This window comes from Lutra lutra, chromosome 12 (genome assembly GCF_902655055.1).
Source record: "Lutra lutra chromosome 12, mLutLut1.2, whole genome shotgun sequence".
NCBI classification, from domain to species: domain Eukaryota; kingdom Metazoa; phylum Chordata; class Mammalia; order Carnivora; family Mustelidae; genus Lutra; species Lutra lutra.
Genome location: NC_062289.1, coordinates 48,142,616 through 48,164,270, shown reverse-complemented (window position 1 = coordinate 48,164,270; position 21,655 = coordinate 48,142,616). Strand labels below are relative to the sequence as shown.

General features: G+C 40.9%; 1 protein-coding gene across 2 annotated transcripts in view; it reads left to right on the top strand.

Moving 5' to 3' along the window:
• LAMA3 (laminin subunit alpha 3) overlaps positions 1-21,655 on the top strand; it is a 262,818-nt gene that overhangs the window by 47,815 nt on the left and 193,348 nt on the right. For both annotated transcript variants that reach the window (XM_047697035.1, XM_047697036.1), the window contains exons 3-4: positions 19,535-19,652; positions 20,928-21,046. In XM_047697035.1, coding sequence (XP_047552991.1) covers positions 19,535-19,652; positions 20,928-21,046 — 237 coding nt within the window. The remainder of the gene's footprint in view (positions 1-19,534; positions 19,653-20,927; positions 21,047-21,655) is intronic.

Genomic DNA, 21,655 nt, shown 5'->3' with positions numbered 1-21,655 from the left:
CAGCTTGAGGGAGGAAGGTCCTGGCATGTACGCAGCTGGGGGCATGGCGAAATCCCCCGGTGCCCAGGAGGGTCTGTACTCACCCACATAGAATCCTCTAGCCCAGGGGACTACAACATTAAGTAGCAAATTAAAAAAACATCATGATTGGCCAAGAAAGAAACTATGAAAGGGAAGGAAAAAGTGTGTCTTCTACAAAGGTTCCTGTGTTTTCATGTTGCTTTAAGGTCTGCAAATTTAGTTGTCCCTGTTTCTAGGCCTCATTATTGAACTTAAATTTCTAGACTTGTGGCCTGGGAATCTGCTTTTCAGCCTACTTCCCAGCTGCTTCAGATGCACCCCTAGTTTGGGAGCGCTGCAGGGTCCTCCTGTTCCCTAGCTTGGTTGAGTGTGCAGAGTCGAACACATCTTCTCTCTGCCTTAGTTGTGTTCTGTGCCCACCATGGGTAGTGTGGGTGGAAAAAAAAGAGAAGTCAGCTCCTCTGAAATTTCAGCTTCTACCATTGATTTCCAACTTGGCAGGGTCAGTGGGGCCACACTGGGATGAAATGGGGTCCTCTGAGCATCAGCCCTTCTGCATTTCTAGCACAATAGGATTCTAGGTTCTTCACTCTCCAGGCTCAAAATAGGGCTGCACTTGGCCATGTTTTTGAAGGAAAGCCCTGCCCTGGGACCTGATTTGGTATATGAGGCACCATATTCCCTTCCTGCCTCAGTGATGTTTCCTATGAGTAGGGGTTCCATCGGTTTGTGTCACTGTGTTAGGGGGGTGCATAGCCGAGCCCACCGTCAGTAGACATGCAGCATGAATGAGATACAAATGCAGCCCGTCTATCCTAATAAGACACAGAATCCATTCTAATGAGTATGACTGTGTGTACATAAGTATGAATTTATGTTTATATAAATATGTACATACACTTTATATAAATGTGCTGTAACATCTGGTTTGATGTCTTCCATATTCATGCACTTTAGGTTGGGGAAGTTCATTGATACCATATGTGTATCCATTTTCTTGCTTCTGACCATGATGGAGTTGGTATTTGTATGGTCATTAGTGAGATGACCTTTCACATTGGTTTACTTAATGGAATATTGCCTTGGGAGAAGTCATATATAGGTGTATGCAAAGAAAAATGTTATAGAGAGGACTTCCTGAGCTGTGTCTTAAAAACCCATTTAGTACCTTGTGAAGCTGTGTGAGCTATCATATGCCACATTTGCAGGAGGGAATGATATCAACATTACGGTATAATCCGCCCTTTCTGTGTAGCTTTTGGGATACGAGGACAAAAGGGGTCCTGCCCTGGGGAGAGGCTTCGTTCGGAAAGGAAGACCAGGAAGTAAGAAAATGGGGGAGGGTAGAAATGGGTCCAAGGGAAGTAGGAGAGGGGGTGGGTCATTGTATGGAGGTTGGATGATGGAATTTGAGGCTCCTCCTGTCCTCCAACCCCAGGCCCACCTTTCCAGAATGCCTAGCTGCTCGTCTTATCTACTGTCTTTAGACCCAGACCTTATTCCTGAAAGGTGGCAGATGGTGTTTAATGGGAGGGTTCCTGTAGGCATGGAAGGTGTCCTCCTCTCCCACCACAGTCCCCTCTCTGCCTGCCAGCAGGGTGGACTGTTGCTGTCCCCACAGCGACCTGGAACCTGTTAGCTTGGGGCCACTGCCTCCAGTTTCTTGGTTTAACCCCTATCTGCCGGAGTAGACGTGTCTGGTCACCCTGCTCATCCCCGCCGGTTCCACTCCACCTCCTGTCTGGGGCAGCCTTGAATCCCTGCTCTTTCTCATTCTTGCCAGTGTCTTACCTGGGTCTGGATTTCGAAACTCACCCCAGGTCGCCTTGACTCGGGCAGATGCTGAGATATGCGTAGAACCCGCTTTTTCTGATAGCCATCAGGAGTGGAACCTGTCTACACTGCACCTGCTGCCCACCACCTCCCTTTACCCTGTTCTACTCTGACCCTGCAGACCCAGGCCTCTGCCTACCTTATGGCTTCACTATTTTCCATACGTTTGTCTGGCTATGATGGTTCCTGCTGGGGTCCCTAAGAGCAGGGGACTTAAGGGGGAACATTTGGGACACTAAAGATCATCTTACATCTGGATCTGAGAGCTCAGCCCGGAGGCACCTTTTCATCACAGTGAAAGTGACTTTGAGATGTCCTGTTTTATGCCAGGTAAGTGCAATCCTTAGGTTTTGGCCCCCTCCCAGCCTCATCCACATCCAGGCACAGTGCGGGGGCTGTCCTGGCCTCCGGCCACACATAGCTAGAGGGTTCCTGTTGCTGGTCATGAGTGCACAGTAGAGTCAGTCCGTAACCACGAGGCCGTGAGCCCTCCAGCCACGAACATTTATGTAATTATCCTGCGAAGAGTGTTTTAAAGGAAATGCAAGGCTCTCCAGAAAGCACAGAATACACAGGACTAACCAGAGGGAAGGCTTCACTGGGCCCCGTGGATTAAACAGGAGTTAGTAGGCTCCGGGGGCTGGGATGAGGCCTCCCAGGGTCCTGTCGAGTTGAGAAGGGCGGGAGGTGTTTCGGGTGGAGATGAAGCAGATAGTAGTCATGTGGGTCTGAAGCTTTTGTGAACGTCTGGGCGAGAAAAAAACATCAGGAGTCACGGTGTAAGGTGAGGAGAGTGTGGTACAAGGTGGGGGAAGGCTGAGAACCAAAGCCTGGGTGAACTGGGGGACAGGCTAGTGCGAACTCTTGGAAGAAGTGTGTCTGCAGGGCGAGGTGTTTGGGTGGGCTGAGAGGCTCTTCTTGTCTCCTGGCTGGAAGGGATTTTCAAAGCTGATGGGGAGGGTCCAACAGAAGGCAGGAGGGGACCCGGAGCACCGAGGAAGGGATCAAGGGATCGTCTTTTGACTCTACCAGCCTTGGGGAAGAAGGAGAGGATGGGTAGTTGCAAATGGCTCTTAGGTCTGCAAAGGGAGAGGTAGGCAGTTCCTTCCTGGCAGTTCTGATTTTCTCCGTGAAAGAGACAAAGTCACTTCTGAGGGTGGAAGAGACAGAGGTGGGATAGTGGGAGGGGGTGCGAGGAACAGGGAGAATCAGGCTCAGAAAATGGGTGGAAGCAAAGGTTGTGCACAGTCCAAACCATCGCCTGGTCCGCAAGGACATGGCTGCAGCTGACTGCCACTGACTGGCGACAGAGTTAGCCCTGAGCCTGGACTCTGGACTCAGGACACCCCTCCTGGGTTGGCTGTTGTCCCTAAGAGCCACATGCTGCTGCTTTGTTGCTTAGAGAGAATTCTTCAGTGTCTGGGTTCCTGTCTTTTTGCATCACTTGCTCTGGAAGCAAAATCTTGCTTCCAAGATTTTGGAATGTCTTTTCCAAGAGAGATCACATTTTCCAAGCCCGGGTCACAGACTCCTGTTGCCTTACCTGCCACAGGAGCCAGGAAGCTGGCATTTTCACCTGCTCAAGTGGGGCAGTGCATTCTGTTACCAGCAAGATTTATAAGGTGGGAAGGGCATTCAGGCCCTCAAAAGTCCGGTAGACAAAAGACGGTCACCTCTGTCATGGCGCCCTGTCCAGGCATACCCTAGATGGCAGATTGGAGACCAGCTTCTTTCCCAGAGCTGGCTGTGAGCTTTCTCAGGGTGGAGATGATGCTGCTACAGATGCACAGTTTCTCTCCTTATTTGGGTGTGTTATTGTGACAACCAATTAAATGTCTCCTTAAATTTTCCAAACACCCTTAAATGGGACCACCCCCTTGGAGAACTACACTAGAGGATTTAGTGTTCAGGAGGGCAAGACCACTTTTGGCCAAAGGATAAATTCCAAGAATATTTCTTATGCAGCCCAGCTGATCTGAAATAACACGTAAGCTTAAAGTTCATTATTAAAAGTCTATATATGCTGATTAATAAAATTTAAGTGACCATCATTATGTCCCACAGATGTGCACAGCTGCTGTTGAAAAGGTCTCTGAAGCTCCTGTCATTAGTAAGGGCATTGGATACATAGCCGAAAGGATTATTTTGGCCTTAGGTAAAACTCAGACTTAGCCAGGGTTGGTGAACTTAAGAAAGAGGTAAGAGAAGAAAAAGGAAAATAGATATGCCAGTTAAAAGCAGGAAAGGACTCTCATGGATGCAGGCCAGAAATGTTACAACTGTTTTGGTAGAAAGATACTGGTCAAGAAGAGGAGTCTGGAACCTTATGGAGAGTGTGGTCTTATTAAAGAGAAATGGCAGTCACATCATTTGGAATCTGACTTGGGACCAATCACCATCACTGAGAAATATTTTATTGAAGCTTGGTGTGAACCATTTCTAGAAATCAGTCTATTTTTAGGAATCATTGAGTCGAGCCAATTTTGGGTAGATTCAAGGAGGATTTAGATAACTTAGTTGCTGGTTCTTAAAGTTGAGTCAGTGAAGCCCCTTTGCTTCAAAAGAACATGACTATATAATTTCTCTTGTTCTGTATGGTTTGTCAGACAAATTCTTCGGTGACTTTTCAGTTTAGCGAGTGAACCAAATGTCATAGGCAATTTTCTTATGAATCAGTAAAAAAGGGTGAATGAGAAAAAGTGTTATGGGAAGGATCAGGGCCTAGACAAAAAAATTCTCAGACAGTTAGAGCAACCACACAGAGTAGGATAAAATATAAGATGTCATTAGGAAATTGGACTCAGAGTTCTTGGATTCCAGTGGACTTTAGCTTATTTTAAAACCATCACCAGGGTCGCCTGGGTGGCTCAGTGGGTTAAGCCTCTGCCTTTGGCTCAGGTCATGATCTCAGGGTCCTGGGATCGAGTCCCGCATCGGGCTCTCTGCTCAGCAGGGAGCCTGCTTCCCTTCCTCTCTCTCTGCCTCCCTCTCTGCCTACTTGTGATCTCTGTCAAATAAATAAATCTTAAAAAAAAAAAAACTTAGATGCCAAAAAATTAAAAAAAACCATCACCAAATCTATTTGTAAATTGTTAATTGTGTATGAAATGTTCTTGAGTAACATATGCTAGTCTCAAATTTTGCACTTTAAGTCTACTTGGGAATAATGATTGAAGTCTACAAGGACTGAAAACCACGCTCTATGTCCTTAATCATTTTTCCTCCAGAGTTAAGAATTAATTCATCGATAATAAAATATAGATGCAAGTGTTTCATCTTTTCTCTTTCAGTTGTTTTTCCTTGAAATCTTCCATCTTAAAAAAACAGTGGGCTTGTCATTTTCCAAGCTGTTGGAGTGATCCAAATCTTTAGACTCATTTTGGCCTTAGAGGTTTTATTTCTCAGCCTTTTGTAGTTATTTTTAGTGAGAAAACCAGAGACTCTAATTCTCCCCTGTTTCCACTTTCTACCCTAATCTTCACCTCCTGCTGACTTAAATCTTAATTCCTTAAAAAGAACCTAGGGAGTAGTGTTAGTATTTAAATCCTGGGCAGGCTGTCAGGTGGAATGAAGACTAGAAATCTACTACTCTGAGACAGGGGAGGTGAACCTGTGAGAGAAAGTTTTTGACTAAATACCAAGGCAACATAGTGTCCAGAATGCCTCAGCAATTCAGTGGGTTTCCTCTCAAAAAGAGATTCTTGGGTGAAGGTTTTGTTTTTTTTTTTAAAGATTTTATTTATTTATTCGACAGAGAGAGATCACAAGTAGACGGAGAGGCAGGCAGAGAGAGAGAGAGAGAGAAGCAGGCTCCCTGCTGAGCAGAGAGCCCGATGTGGGCCTCGATCCCAGGACCCTGAGATCATGACCTGAGCCGAAGGCAGCGGCTCAACCCACTGAGCCACCCAGGCGCCCTTGGGTGAAGGTTCTTAACCTGGGTGAGAGGTTGACCTAGGGACCTCTTGAGTCCCTTCCTGTAAGTTTCTGGAATGATCTGCCTTCCCTCTTCACAGATGAGCAGGTACTTCTGGGAGACCATAAGAGACAGTGAGGGACAAAGTGGCTTTGTACAATCTTTTTGATGGTGCCAGGGACTGGGTTTCTCAGCCGAGGGTGATAAACCTACAAGAAAGAAGGGTCTTAGCTATGCCATTGGGCAGATGTGCTCTTTGGACCAGGATTAAAAGGATCCTTTTTCAGCCCAGCTGAGCTGTATTTTCATCACTGTGGCTTCATTGTTTTATAGAGATTGTATTTCATTTTGTAAAAAGTTTTCAAACAAGGTTACTAAAATAGAGTTTAATTTCACTCGATCTGCATATTTCCTTCTCTATTAAAATTTTTGCTGTAAAATTAGCTCCTTCGTAAGCTTTTCAAATGGGCACCAGGCACAGAAGTTGTTTAATTGTTTCATTCTGTATTTAGGGACTTATTTTTCATAATTTGTATTTGTATTTTTACATGGATAGGGGAAATGTTTATAATTTAGTTAATGAAAATAAATGCCTCAGAGTGCCTCTCCACAGGTTGCTAATTAATGACCGAGGTAAAAAGGTAACTTAATAATGGGGAAATCCGGTGGGCAACTTTTTGGGCATAGGATCAAACATAGTGTCACTGATTATGGGACCACCTGGCATCTCCTGCCCCCAGCATGATGCCATGAGAAGAAGGGGTCACACAGGAAGTAATCTCGCCAAAATGCTTATTCTGAATCAGATCATGAGAAAATAATCAGACAAATTCAGATTGTGGAACATTCTGTAATAGAAAGGACCTGGATTTTCTGAATGTCAGTGTCAGGAAAGACAAATTATGGGGGGACTGATCTAGGTTATAGGAGACAAAAGACTTGACAAGTAAATGCTTAACATCATCCTGGATTGGAATCCAGTGGGCGTTATTAGGAGAATCAAGGAAATTTGAATATGGACAGTGTGTTAGGTAAGATTTTGTTCGAATGGTAAAATTTCTTAGGTATCAAAATGTTGAGTTTCTGTAGAAAAGCCCATGCTCTTGGGATATGCCTGCTGAAATATTTAGAGTTGAAGCATAATGATATATGAAACTTACTTTCAAAAACAACAACTAAAAAAAGCGCACGCGCGCGCATGTGTGCAGACAGAGAGAGCATGCATGAGAGAATATACAAATGTGACAAAACGCTAACATTTGGTGAATCTAATGAAAAGTATATAGAAATTCATTGTACTGCTGTTTGAGATCTCCTGTAGGTTTGAAAATGATGCAAAATAAAAAGTCGGAAAAAGCGAATTAGAAAATGCCACTTTGGAAACAATATGTTTATCAAATTATAAAGCAAACAAATCTCACATCATAAACTCAAGACTTTTTGGTGGAGGGTATATTACTTAGTTGGGTAAGAAGCTCATTCTGGATGTGACTTTAAATACATTTGCATAACATTTTACAATTTCACGTGTCGCACTTATTAATTTCATTTTAATTCAACCACACTTACTAAGCACCTACTCTGAGGTTACAGGGATGATTAAAATCCAGATGTGGGAACGACAGATGAACATGAGTATATGCCACAGAGTGTGATAGGTGCTCTTTAAGATGGAGTGCATAAAATTTGTGTTTATAAAACATATGGTTTTATGATCATTTTGTGTTATTATTTTATGGGCAAGGAAATAAGATCTCAGAGTGGTTCAGTGAGACACTTAGAGTCACATACCTGGTGGGTGGCCGGGCCAGGATTTACTACAAGGGATTGGTTCTCCTCCAGCCTTAGACGTCCCCACCATGCCTGGGCACCAGACAGGACCACTTGGGGGTTCACCTCTGCCTCCTGAACTTGAAGACAACTACACAACATTAATATTCATCCATCCACCCATCTGTGACATTTACTGAACATGTACTATGCCATCTGGGAAGGCCTTGAAATGATTGGCTGGAATTTCAGAGGTTTCCAAATGGAGAGCATTGGCAGAGAAGCAAGGGACAGATGATGCCATCTCATCTCACCCGCTCACCTTGAAGGCTTTTGAAGTCAAAGTGCCTCACACTCCACCTATTATGATTATTATCTGTTTCTTAAAACATCATTTAAAAGATTACTTTGTACCTCTACCTGATTGATCATGAACAAAGTTTAAGCCATCTTCAGCTCAGTCCAAAAGCCTATGGAGAGAAGATGACAACTCAGTCCTTACTGGGCATTTCTTCCTCCTTATCTTTGATTCCCAAATATTATTTCTTCAAAAATGCACAACTCTGTCTTTGCTCTCCTGCTTCTAGTGATTCCATAGTCTGGCTCTTTCTAGCCTCATGAAGGGCCCTTGCTTGGATTGGTGAATCTCATGCGTCATTCCTGAGTGCGTCGAAGAATTTTGAGTGATCACAGAGCAGACATACGTAACTGATAATGGGAGTTTAACAGAAGGAGCCATTTAAAAGGCATATAATTTTAAGTAATCAAGTGGAAAAGAATAAATTCATACCTGTTGGTTTGAGATGCATGAGCCGAGCTGTAAATCCACTTTGGGGACCACTCACTGTGCCTTGCAGTGACATTTTGAATCTACAGATCCCAGCTGAAGTACTTGTCAAGAATTGGCTACAAGTTACACAGCAGTGGTGGTGATGGAAAATCCATAGGGTTTAGAGTCAGAAGAAAGAAAGTGCATGCTAACTATAGTCAGGGCACTCAGATGTGTGTTGAGGAACATCAGAAACAAGTTCCCAAGAGAAAAAGGAAGGAAGGATTTTGAAGTGTGAAGTGGGATGTCCCATCCTATGGGCACTGGAAGATGAGTTGGTGGAATTGGTGGTCTTATTAAATCAGGGTGGCAGGCTTATATAGGTGGGGGGGGGGGGGACACACTGAGTTGTATCTGCACTTGCTCCTAGATTTGGAATTTAAAAAAAATTAACATATAATGTATTATTTGCTTCAGGGATACCAGTCTGAATCATGAGTCTTACACAATTCACAGCACTCACCATAGCACATACCCTTCCCAATGTCCATAACACAGCCACCCTCTCCCTCTCCACCACCCCTCAGCAATCCTGTTTGTTTCCTAAAATTAAGACTCTGTTATGCTTTGTCTCCCTCCCGATCCCAACTTCTTTCATTATTTCCCTCCTTACCCCCCTACAATCCCCCACCCTGCCTCTCAAATTCCTCATATCAGAGAGATCATATGATAATTATCTTTCTCTGATTGAGAATTATTTCGCTTAGCATAATACCCTCTGGTTCCATCCATGTCGTTGCAAATGGCAAGATTTCATTTTTGATGGCTGCATAGTATTCCATTGTGTATGTATGTGTGTGCGTATGTATATGTATGTATGTGTGTGTGTGTGCGTGCGTGTGTGTGTATCACATTTTCTTTATCCATTCATCTGTTGATGGACATCATCTAGGTTCTTTCCATAGTTTGACCATTGTGGACATTGCTGCTATAAACATTGAGGTGCACATCCCCCTTCGGATCGCTACATTTGTATCTTTAGGGTAAATACCCAGTAGTGCTATTGCTGGGTCATAGGGTAGCTCTATTTTCAACTTTTTCAGGAACCTCCATACTGTTTTCCAGAGTGGCTGCACCAGCTTTCATTCCCAACGAGGGTTTTCCTTTCTCTGCATCCTCACCAACATCTGTTTCCTGACTGTTTCCTGACTTGTTAATTTTAGCTGTTCTGACTGGTGTGAGGTGGTATCTCGTTGTGGTTTTGATTTGTATATCCCTGATGCCGGGTGATGTGGAGCACTTTTTCATGTGTCTGTTGGCTATTTGGATGTCTTCTTTGCAGAAATGTCTGTTCATGTCTTCTGCCCATTTCCTGATTGGATTATTTGTTCTTTGGGTGTTGAGTTTGATAAGTTCTTTATAGATTTTGCATACTAGCCCTTTATCTGATATGTCGTTTGCAAATATCTTCTCTCATTCTGTCGGTTGCCTTTTGATTTTGTTGACTGTTTCCTTTGCCGTGCACAAGATTTTGATTTTGATGGAGTCCCAATAGTTCATTTTTGCCCTTGCTTTCCTTGCCTTTGGCAATGTTTCTAGGAAGAAGTTGCTGTTGCTGAGGTAGAAGAGGTTGCTGCCTATGTTCTCCTCAAGGATTTTGATGGATTCCTGTCTCACATTGTCTTTCATCCATTTTTTAGTCTATTTTAGTGTGTTGTAAGGAAATGGTCCAGTTTCATTCTTCTACATATGGCTGTCCAATTTTCCCTACAAAATTTGTTGAACAGACTGTCTTTTTTCCATTGGACATTCTTTCCTGCTTTGTCGAAGATTAGTTGACCATAGAGTTGAGGGTCCATTTCTGGGCTCTCTATTCTGTTCCACTGATCTGTGTGTTTGTTTTTGTGCCAGTACCATACTGTCTTAATGATGACAGCTTTGTAATAGGGCTTGAAGTCTGGAATTGTGATGCTGACAACTTTGGTTTTCTTTTTCAACATTCCTCTGGCTATTTGGGGTCTTTTCTGGTTCCATATAAATTTTAAGATAATTTTTCCATTTCTTTGAAAAAATTGATGGTATTTTGTTAGGGATTGCATTAAATGTGTAGATTGCTTTAGGTAGCACAGACATTTTCACAATATTTGTTCTTCCAATCCATGAGCATGGGACATTTTTCCATTTCTTTGTGCCTTCCTCAATTTCTTTCATGAGTACTTTATAGTTTTCTGAGTACATATTCTTTGCCTCTTTGGTTAGGTTTCTTCCTAGGTATCTTATGGTTTTGGGTGCAGTTGTAAATGGGATCGACTCCTTAATTTCTCTTTCTTCTGTCTTACTGTTAGTGTATAGAAATGCAACTGATTTCTGTGCATTGATTTTATATCCTGACACTTTACTGTCTGAGTTCTAGCAGTGGAGTGGAGTCTTGGGTTTTCCACATAAAGTATCATACCATCTGCAAAGAGTGAGAGTTTGACTTCCTTGCTGATTCAGATGTCTCTTATTTCTTTTTGTTGTCTGATTGCTGAGGCTAGGACTTCTAGTACTATGTTGAATAGCTGTGGTGATAGTGGACATCCTTGTAGTGTTCCTGACCTTAGGAGAAAAGCTCTCAGTTTTTTCCCATTAAGAATGATATTCACTGTGGGTTTTTCATAAATGCCTTTGATAATATTGAGGTATGTATGCTCTATCCCTACACTGTGGAGAGTTTTGATCAAGAAAGGATGCTGTACTTTGTCAAATGGTTTTTCAACATCTACTGAGAGTATCATATGGTTCTTGTTCTTTCTCTTATTAATGTATTATATCATATTGATTGATTAGCAGATGTTGAGCCAACCCTGCAGCCCAGGAAATAAATCTCACTTGGTCCTAATGAATAATCCTTTTGATGTACTGTTGGATCCTATTGGCTAGTATTTTGGTGAGAATTTTTGCATCTGTGTTCATCAAGGATATTGCTCTGTAATTCTCCTTTTTGTTGGGGTCTTTGTCTGGTTTTGGGATCAAGGTAATGCTGGCCTCATAAAATGAGTTTGGAAGTTTTCCTTCCATTTCTATTTTTTGGAACAGTTTCAGGAGAATAGGTATTAATTCTTCTTTAAATGTTTGGTAGAATTCCCCCGGGAAGCCATCTGACCCTGGGCTCTTGTTTGTTGGGAGATTTTTGATGACTGCTTCAATCACCTTACTGGTTATGGGACTGTTCAGGTTTTCTATTTCTTCCTGGTTCAGTTTTGGTAGTTTATACATCTCTAGGAATGCATCCATTTCTTCCAGATTGACTAATTTGCGGTATATAGTTGCTCATAATTGTTTGTTTTTATAATTGTTTTATAAATGTTTTTATAATTGTTTGTATTTCTTTGGTGTTGGTTGTGATCTCTCCTCTTCATTCATGATTTTATTAATTTGGGTCCTTTCTCTTTTCTTTTTGATAAGTCTGACCAGGGCTTAATCAATCTCATTAATTCTTTCAAAGAACCAACTCCTAGTTTCATTGATCTGTTCTACTGTTCTTTTAGTTTCTATTTCATTGATTTCTGCTCTGATCTTTATTATTTCTCTTCTCCTGCTGGGTTTAGGCTTTCTTTGCTGTTCTTTCTCCGGCTCTTTTAGGTGTAGAGTTAGGTTGTGTACTTGAGACCTTTCTTGTTTCTTATTTATTTATTTATTTATTTGTTTGTTTATTTATTTGACAGAGATCACAAGTAGGCAGAGAGGAAGGCAGAGAGATGGGGGGAAGCAGGCTCCCCGCTGAGCAGAGAGCCCAATGCAGGTCTTGATCCCAGGTCCCCGTGATCATGACCCGAGCCAAAGGCAGAGGCTTAACCCACTGAGCCACCCAGGCGCCCCCTTTCTTGTTTCTTGAGAAAGGCTTGTATTGCTATATATTTTCCTGTCAGGACCGCATTTGCTGTGTCCCAAAGATTTTGAACAGTTGTGTTTTCATTTGTTCCCTTGAATTTTTTCAATTCTTCTTTAATTTCCTGGATTACTCATTCATTCTTTAGTAGGATGCTCTTTAGCCTCCATGTATTTGAATGTTTTTTTCTTTATTTTTTTGAAGATTTTATTTATTTATTTCACAGAGAGAGAGAGAGAGAAATCAGAAATAGGCAGAGAGGCAGGCAGAGAGAAAGGAGGAAGTAGGCTCCCCACAGAGCAGAGACCCCGATGTGGGGCTCGATCCCAGGATGCTGAGATCATGACCTGAGCTGAAGGCAGTGGCTTAACCCACTGAGCCACCCAGGCGCCCGAGCCTCCATGTATTTGAGTTCTTTCCAACTTTACTCTTGTGGTTGAGTTCTAGTTACAAAGCATTGTGGTCTGAAAATATGCAGGGAATGATCCCAATCTTTTGGTACCAGTTGAGACCCGATTTGTGACCCAGGATGTGATCTATTCTGGAGAATGTTCCATGTGCACTAGAGAAGAATGTGCATTCTGTTGCTTTGGAATGGAATGTTTGAAATATATCTGTGATGTCCATGTGGTCCAGTGTGTCATTTAAACCCTTTATTTCCTTGTTGATCTTTTTGCTTGGATGATCTGTCCATTTCAGTGAGGGGAATGTTAATGTCCCCTACTATTACTGTATTATAGTTAATGTGTTTCTTTGATTTTATTATTAATTGGTTTATATAATTGGCTATTCCCATGTTAGGGGCATAGATATTTAAAATTGTTAGATCCCTTTGTTGGACAGACCCTTTAAGTATGATATAGTGTCCTTCCTCATCTTTGGCTTAAAATCTAATTTATCTGATATAAGAATTGCCACCCCAGTTTTCTTTTGATGTCCATTAGCATGGTAAATTGTTTTCCACCCCTCACTCACTCATTTTAGATCTTTAGATCTAAAATGAGTTTCTTGTAGACTGTATATTGACATTTTTTTAATCCATTCTAATACCCTGTGTCTTTTGATTAGGGCATTTAGCCCATTTACATTCAGGGTAACTATTGAAAGATATGAATTTAGTGCCATTGTATTGCCTATAAGGTGACTGTTACTGTATATTGTCTCTGTTCCTTTCTGCTCTATGTTACTTTTAGGCTCTCTTTTTGCTTGGAGGACCCCTTTCAATATTTCCTGTAGGCTGGTTTGGTGTTTGCAAATTCTTTCAGTTTTTGATTGTCCCGGAAGCTTTTTATCACTCCTATTTTCAGTGACAGCCTAGCTGGATATAGTATTCTTGGATGCATATTTTTCTCATTTAGTGCTGTGCTCTGAATTTTTCATGCCAGTCCTTTCTGGCCTGCCAGGTCTCTGTTGGTAAGTCTGCTGCCAATCTAATATTTCTACTATTGTATGTTACAGACCTCTTTGTCCCAAGCTGCTTTCAGGATTTTCTCTTTGTCACTGAGACTTGTAAGTTTTACTTAGATGACAGAGTGTGGACCTATTTTTATTGATTTTGAGGTGGGTTCTCTGTGCCTCGTGGATTTTGATGCTTGTTCCCTTCTCCAATTTAGGGAAATCCTTTGCTATAATTTGCTACAATATACCTTCTGCCCCTCTCTCTCTTTATTCTTGTTCTGGGATCCCAATTATTCTAATATTGTTTTGTCCTATGGTATCACTTATCTCTTGAATTCTCCCCTCATGGTCCAGTAGTTGTTTGTCTCTTTTTCTCAGCTTCTTTATTCTCCATCATTTGGTCTTCTATATCACTAATTCTCTCCTCTGCCTCATTTATCTTAGCAGTAAGAATCTCCATTTTGATTGTACCTCCTTAATAGCTTTTTTAATTTCAACTTGGTTAGATTTTAGTTCTTTTATTTCTCCAGGAAGGGATCCTATTTCTCCAGAAAGGGATTCTCTAGTAAGGGATTCTCCAGAAAGGGATTCTCATGTTTTTTTCAAGACCAGCTAACACCTTGGTAATAATCATCATTCTGAACCTAGTTCTGATATATTACTAATATCCATATTGATTAGGTCCCTAGCCGTTGGGACTGCCTCTTATTCTTTTTTTTTTTTTTCTTTTTTTGGTGAGTTTTTCTGCCTTGTCATTTTATCCAGATAAGTATAGATGACTGAGAGAACAAAATACTAAAAGGGGAGCAATGACCTCAGAAAGATATACACTAATCAAATCAGAAGAGATCTGAAACAAGAGGGAGAAGAAAGGAGAAAAAAAGAAAAAAATTTACATATATATGTAGGCTGGTGATATCTATATATATACATATATATATCTAATATATATATTATAATATACTTAATATATATATATATATATTAGGCTGGTGAGCCACGCAACTGACACACTTGATGTTGGATGTATTTTGGACTGTTAGAAGAAACTACCTCCCAAAATTTTAAAGAAAGAAAATATATATATATATATATATATATATATATCACACAAAAATAAGGATAAACACGATAAAGGGATGGAATTTGACTCTAAAGGTGAAAATTTACAAAGATTCTAAAAAAGAAATTGATTAAGATAAGAAGTTGGTTGAAAGAAGAAAAGAAAAAAAGAGGAAAGGCTGGAGACTAGAACAAAGCCATGCACTAGATTTAGGGTATATTTTGATCTCTTAGTAGAAACTGTATCCCAAAATTTTAAGGAAAGGGAAACCTATATGTATACAAAAAATAAGGTTAAATACAATGAAGGGATAGAATATGATGATAGCAATGAAAATTTAAGATTTTTATTTTTTATTCTTTCTATTTTATTTTTTAAAATAAATTTTTTAATTTTTTTATTTGACAGAGATCACAAGTAGGCAGAGAGGCAGGCAGAGAGAGAGGGGGAAGCAGGCTCCCTGCTGAGCGGAGAGCCCAATGCGGGGCTCGATCCCAGGACCCTGGGATCATGACCTGAGCTGAAGGTAGAGGCTTTAACCCACTGAGCCACCCAGGCGCCCCTCAAGAAGATTTTTTTAAAGGTGTTGATAAGATAAAATAGTTTAAAAATGTTGAAATAGGAAAGAGGAAAATTTTTTGAAAATAGAATAAGAAAAAAGTAAATTAAACAAATTTAAAAGACTAAAGAATCACGGGGAAAAAGCCATGAATTCTGTGTTTCTTTCCCCTAGCTCTGGAGTTCTACAGTTCTCATTGATTGGTGAAGTTGATCTTGGCTGGATGTTCTTGCTGATCGTCTGGGGGAGGGGCCTTTTGCAGTGATTCTCAAATGTCTTTGCTGTAGGGGCCTACTTAGCTGGAGCGACTCCATCTCAGTTAAACAGCCATTTTGTTGTTTGTGCCGTAAAACTTAAACTGACCCTGCCACCCCCCCAGTGGAACTTTCTTAAAAGCAAGTCTGGGAAACCAGTAAAATATGGTTGACCAGTTCCTGATAACAGAGCCCAAATACAAGGATGGGTCAGGTCAGGTGGAGATAACAGAGCCCAGAATACAAGGACGAATCAGGCCAGGTGGAGACAGTCTCATTGGCCAGGCTCTACCACATGGCCTTTGCTCTATAAAAGCTAGTCTGTGAAGGTGGGGTTGGTCTCTCTCTCCGTAAGAGACAGCCCCGGCTGGTTGGTTTGATTCTTGGTGCTGGCATGAAATAAAGTTTTGCTTGACCTTCGCTTTGTATCAGTCTCGCTCCTTTGATCACGGACCCCATCATTTGCCCAAGGTGGAATTGCACCACCATTGCCTGGGGCCAGGCTAAGTAATCTGCTTGGGTTCCCTCTCGGGAGATTTTGTTTACTGAATACTTTCCCTACATCTTTGGAGGATGGGAATGAAAATGGCGGCCTCCCAGTCTTTGGCCCAGAGGAGCCAAGAGCTCGGACCCCACTCCTCAGTGCGCCCTCAGAGAAAAGCAGTCAATCACTCCCGTCTGCCTGGTCTCCGGCTGCACTCAGTGCTTACCCAGCCTGTGACCGAGTGTTTCTATCTCTGGTTCATGGACCCGTTTGGAGTCTCCAAACCCAGCTGATTCCTGCGCTGCTCCTCCTGGAGGAGGAAGGTGATTCTCCCTGGATCTGCTGCTTGTGGGATCCCTGCTTAAAGAGCCGTGGCCTGACTGTGCCTTGGATCACAGTTTAAGGTTACCCTGAGCTGAGAGCTCCCTTCTCTGCTCCATCTCTGCAGCTGGCTTCCCTGCTCCAATACCTGAGAGCTCTGCTATACTCAGACACCCCCTGTCTTTTTGTGACCCTGTGGGTCCTGAGACCACACCGTCCCTGCTTAGCTTCTGGAGCGATGTCCTTCCAGGGAGCAGACTTCTAAAAGTTCCAATTTTGTGTTCTGCTGCTCTACTTCTTGCTGGGAGCTGGCTCCCTCCTTCCCCACCCCATGTTTCTTTTCCCTCTCTCACCTTGAATTCACTTCTCCGCACATCCTACCTTCCAGAAAGTGGTTGATTTTCTGTTTCTAGAATTGCTGCTCTTCTTCTCTTTTATCTCCTGTTGAGTTTGTAGGTGTTCAGAATGGTTTGATAACAATCTAGCTGAATTCCTGGGACCTGGTGATATTTAGGTCTCCTATTCCTCCACCATCTTGTTCCTCCTAGATTTGGAATTTTTAACTGCTGTGCCTTCTTCAGGGGAATCACATATGACCTTGGAGCAGTATGAAGTGAAACAAAAAGAGTAGTCCTTCTGAGCCACCAAGGCTATTTCATTTATTTGGATTTTCCAACAGCAGAAAGTGTAACTTTGGAAAACTAATGCACGCAAATAATCCTGAAGATGTATATAATACAGCTTCCCATCTCCAGGCTTCCTGTAATGCAATCTTAGTATATTTAGAAATAATGGTGTTTGGAAGTTTTCTGACAAATTATTCCCCCTAGGGTAAAACAGGTCAAATATTAAGTATCTTTTAGGTTCTGTGGTCTAGCTAATGATCAGTGAGTAGAATACACATCGGCTCAGGATTTTTATACCTAGAATCGTTGGGCATGTTACTTAACCTCTTGAGAGAGAATGTTCGTGAGGTGCCTAACAGTACCTAGAACATAGTAACCATTAGATCATAAAGAGTTAAGTAAAAATAGGTTTTTTGAGGTGTGTGTGGGTGTGTGTGTGTGTGTGTGTGTGTGCTATGATTGTAGAATTTCAGAGGAAGAGGTTAAGACTGTTTTGAATGATTCCTGTGTCCAAAAATATTTCCTTTATATTCTTTATTACTTATATCCAAAAGCAGCCTTACTTTGATGTGATCTAAGACAGATATGCAAATAGTTTTCAGGGAAATATATTTGTTTTGATTTTTCCAAATTTGGAGTTCTGGGATTTCCTATGAATTCCTTCACTATGTGATAATGGTATGTGTCTTTAGGAAATTATTTCTCCTACCTTTCAGTATTGCCTTATGGTTTTCAGACTATTACAATTCCTAATTAGTTTCTCTCCATGAAGTTGGATCATTTTTTCCAAGGATCAGTAAACAATCTGGGAACATTAATCTGAGTCCAGGGAGGCAGTTTTTTCCAAGATTAAAGGCCAGTATTTGACTAGGATAGAATGAACTGAACTTAGGGATTTTAGTAATTGGTGTGACAATTCTTCCTTCTGCAGAGAAAAAGCCAAGGGGCTTTTTAGAACAAAGAGTAACCTCTATGACCAAGAGCGCTGCTTCTCAGTGTGTGGTTAAGAACCCACTGAGGTCCCCAAGACCTTTCAGGAGGTCTACAAGCTTTGAGATCCTCCTTTCCCCCTAATAGATTTATGGGATGCCAGATTTTCTTTAAATACTTTAACCAAAACAATATGTTACAACAAATTAAATGTAGAAGCAGATAGGAGAATCCAAGCTGACTTCTATCAAATGTACACATTAAAAGAAACTTTAAAAATGTAAAGTAAAGCCACTATTCTCTGTATAATTTTTAAATTTTGGAAAATAATCATGAAATTTCACAAAAATTTGGTGTTTATGTTTAAACATGCATTGGATTTATTACTATTTGAAGTGAATTAGTGATATATATTTTTAAATTTTCTCAACCTTTATATTTAATATAGGTACATATCAATAGATATAATCCACATAAACAAAAGCTTTTAGAGGTTCTCAGTAACTATTAAAAGTGTGAAGGGGTCCTGAGGCTAAAATTTGAGAATCATTGTTCCAGAGATTTTGGCTTCTAGTACCAAGTTTGGAACATTTATAAGTAGCTACTGGTTCTCAGAATTCAGTTTTTAAAGTATACAATTCTTACCATATTACAGTGTGTAAAAAAATATGAAGGGGAAACTCCCTTATTTTCTTCCCCAAGAAACTAAAGGATCTCACAGAATCTGAGTACTGCCTCTCTCTCTAACTAGATGTGCTCATCATTCAAATGGCTCTACTGGGCTAGTTAATAGCTTGGGGAGTCCTCTTCTGAAAGTCACTGTTGGATCTGTTACTTAGGGTCAGGGAATGTGAGAGGTGTTGAGCATGTGGGGTAGAGATAATCCTCTCTCATTAACACATTTAACACCTGTATTTGTTGTCAAACCAGAACTTTAGAAAATATACAGACTCTCAGGGTCCTTTAGGAAAATATAGGAATTTAGGAAATAGACTCTCAGGGTCCAAAATCCAAGCCAGATAAGTTTTTGGGGAAGGGGTAGGAGTAGAACTGCAAGGCCTCCTGGGGTCCCCTGTGGGAGGCATGCTGGGATTCATGAGTGGGAGGGCGAAGAAAGGACCGAAGTCTCCCCTTGTCTCTTCCATCTTTCTGCACTGTCCTGGCCATGGGTAAAATGAATGAGAAAATTAAAAATTAAAAAGAGGGAGAATAATTAGGATAAAAGGAGACAGTGGAGATGGTTCAGGGGAAGGAGGTGCTATCACTCTATCAAAGAGCCTCTCTGCTCTCCGTTCTGAAGCTGTTAGCTCTCTAAGACCTGGAACCAACCAAAGGCCATGACACTCCAGGAGACACACTTGGCTCTTGGTCCTGGGAAGGTTTATCACATGATGTTTGTTGCTCGAAATCTGATTTCTTGAAGGTACAGACTTTAAGAGGCTCTGTAAGTTGGTTAAAAATCAAGGGTATAATGATTAAGAAGTGACAAAATTACTGAATAGATCTGGAGGAGAAAGAAAAGTGATTATTTGGTTTTGAACATGGTAAGCTTGAGAGCCTGCTCCCAGATAGAGTTGTCTAATGGACAGTTAGAAATAGAGTCTGGATCTTAAGAGAGGGTGGCTAGATGCTTGTTGCCTTCGGATCAGCATCATACAAAGATGGTCAAGGTTGCAGGTAGATGTGGTGACTTGAATAACTGTATCTCCTTTGCCTTATCAGCTTTTCCATGTGGCCTATCTTATCATCAAATTTGCAAATTCTCCTCGCCCTGATCTTTGGGTCTTGGAAAGATCAGTAGACTTTGGAAGCACCTACTTACCCTGGCAATATTTTGCTCGTAAGTAATCTTGCTTACTGTGTTATGTAGGGTGTTAATTATTTGCAACAGATCAACACTGGATTTAACTGGAAAATGGTTTGGCTAATTAAGGACTGGCCAGTTTGTTTGCTTTTTTTTTTTAATATTTAGAATTTTTATTGTGGTAAAATATACATAACATAAAATTTACCATTTTAACAATTCTTAAGTGTGCATCTCAGCCTTAATTAAGTCTATTCACAATGTTGTACAACCATCACCACCATCCATTTCCAGAACTTTTTCTTCTTCCCCAACTGAAATTTTGTACTCTTTAAATGATAACTCCCCTTTACTTCCTCCCTCAGTTGCTGGTAACCACTGTTCTCCTTTCTGTCTTTATAAAATTGAGTATTGTAAGTATCTAATATAAATGGAATCATATAATATTTGTCTTTTTGTGTCTGGCTTATTTCATCTGGTATAATTTCTTCAAGGTTCATCCATGTTGTAGCATGGAATTTCATTTTTTTTTTTTTGCATGTATATACCACTTTTAAACACTTTTAAAAAAATTAATGTGTAATGCATTATTTGTTTCAGTGGTACAGGTCTCTGAGTCATCAGTCTTACATAATTCACAGCTCTCACCATAGCACATACCCTCCCCAGTGAAGGACTGGCCAGTTTTCACTCTCTAGGTTGCTCTCAGGATGTCCCTATTTCTCAAGCATGTGTGCATTAATTCCAAGGATACACATGCAGGACTGAAGTTGAACTGCCTTTTATGATAACAGTTTTTGCCACTATTTAGGAAGAAGCTATGTACCTATAACTTATATACCTATAAGAAGCGATGTAGCTCCAGTCCTTTTTTTCTTTTATATAGAATTAGGGACTAAGTTCCATCTTCATGGTTCCTGCATTTCACATTATTTACCTCGATCATGTCATCTTCAACTAATGAAGAATGTTAGTGTCTCTGAACCCTATGATGAATTGAGGCGATGGGAGTTTTGCTCACAAAGGTACTGGGCTTTCCATGAATGCTCCTTAGAGGGAAACGTGCCTAATGAAGGGTGAAGCATTAGAACCACATCTCCAAACATTGCTATTAAAAGGAAGTGGCCTAAAATGTCTTGGTATTTTCTTTCATGAATTAAAACTTTATTCTAATATTTTGTCTAAAAATTTTAAATGCTTCTCTGTTCTTTCCTCCTGATATATTTTCTTAAGGAAACATAAGATTCCTTAAGAGATTTATGATAAGATGATAATATTTTACTTTATAGTATTGAAATGTTTTCTTCCTAGACTCTAAAGTAGATTGTTTGGAACAATTTGGGCAAGAGGCAAATATGGCTATCACCCAAGATGACGATGTACTTTGTACTACTGAATATTCCCGGGTTGTACCTTTGGAAAATGGTGAGGTAAGTTGATATGGGGAGAAGGGAGTTGAGATTCAAAATCAACACGAGGATATAAAATTGTGTATAATTGTGAAACTTGCACTTTCAAAATCTAAAATAGATCACAATAGAAACTAGAACTTGGAACTAACTAGCAAAGGAATCACATTGAAGACTCCCAGAATGAGTTGGGTTGGAAATTATTTTAAATTTTTAATTAAAAAAATTTTTTAATTAATTAAATTTTTTAAAATTGAGGCATAATTGACATTGGAAATTCTATTTGAGCTCTCAACTTCTTTTCTGGATGTCAAGATTCTGGATTCAAGACCCACAGGTCTTGAACTATCTTTTCTGTTGGAATGTTTAGAAAGTTGGTTGCCGGGCGCCTGGGTGGCTCAGTGGGTTGGGCCGCTGCCTTCGGCTCGGGTAGTGATCCCGGGGTCCTGGGATCGAGTCCCGCATCGGGCTCGCTACTCAGCAGGAAGCCTGCTTCCCTTCCTCTCTCTCTGCCTGCCTCTCTGCCTACTTGTGATTTCTCTCTGTCAAATAAATAAATAAAATCTTTAAAAAAAAAAAAAAAGAAAGTTGGTTGCTGGTGATTGAGGTGATGACCCCTCCCACTGCTTC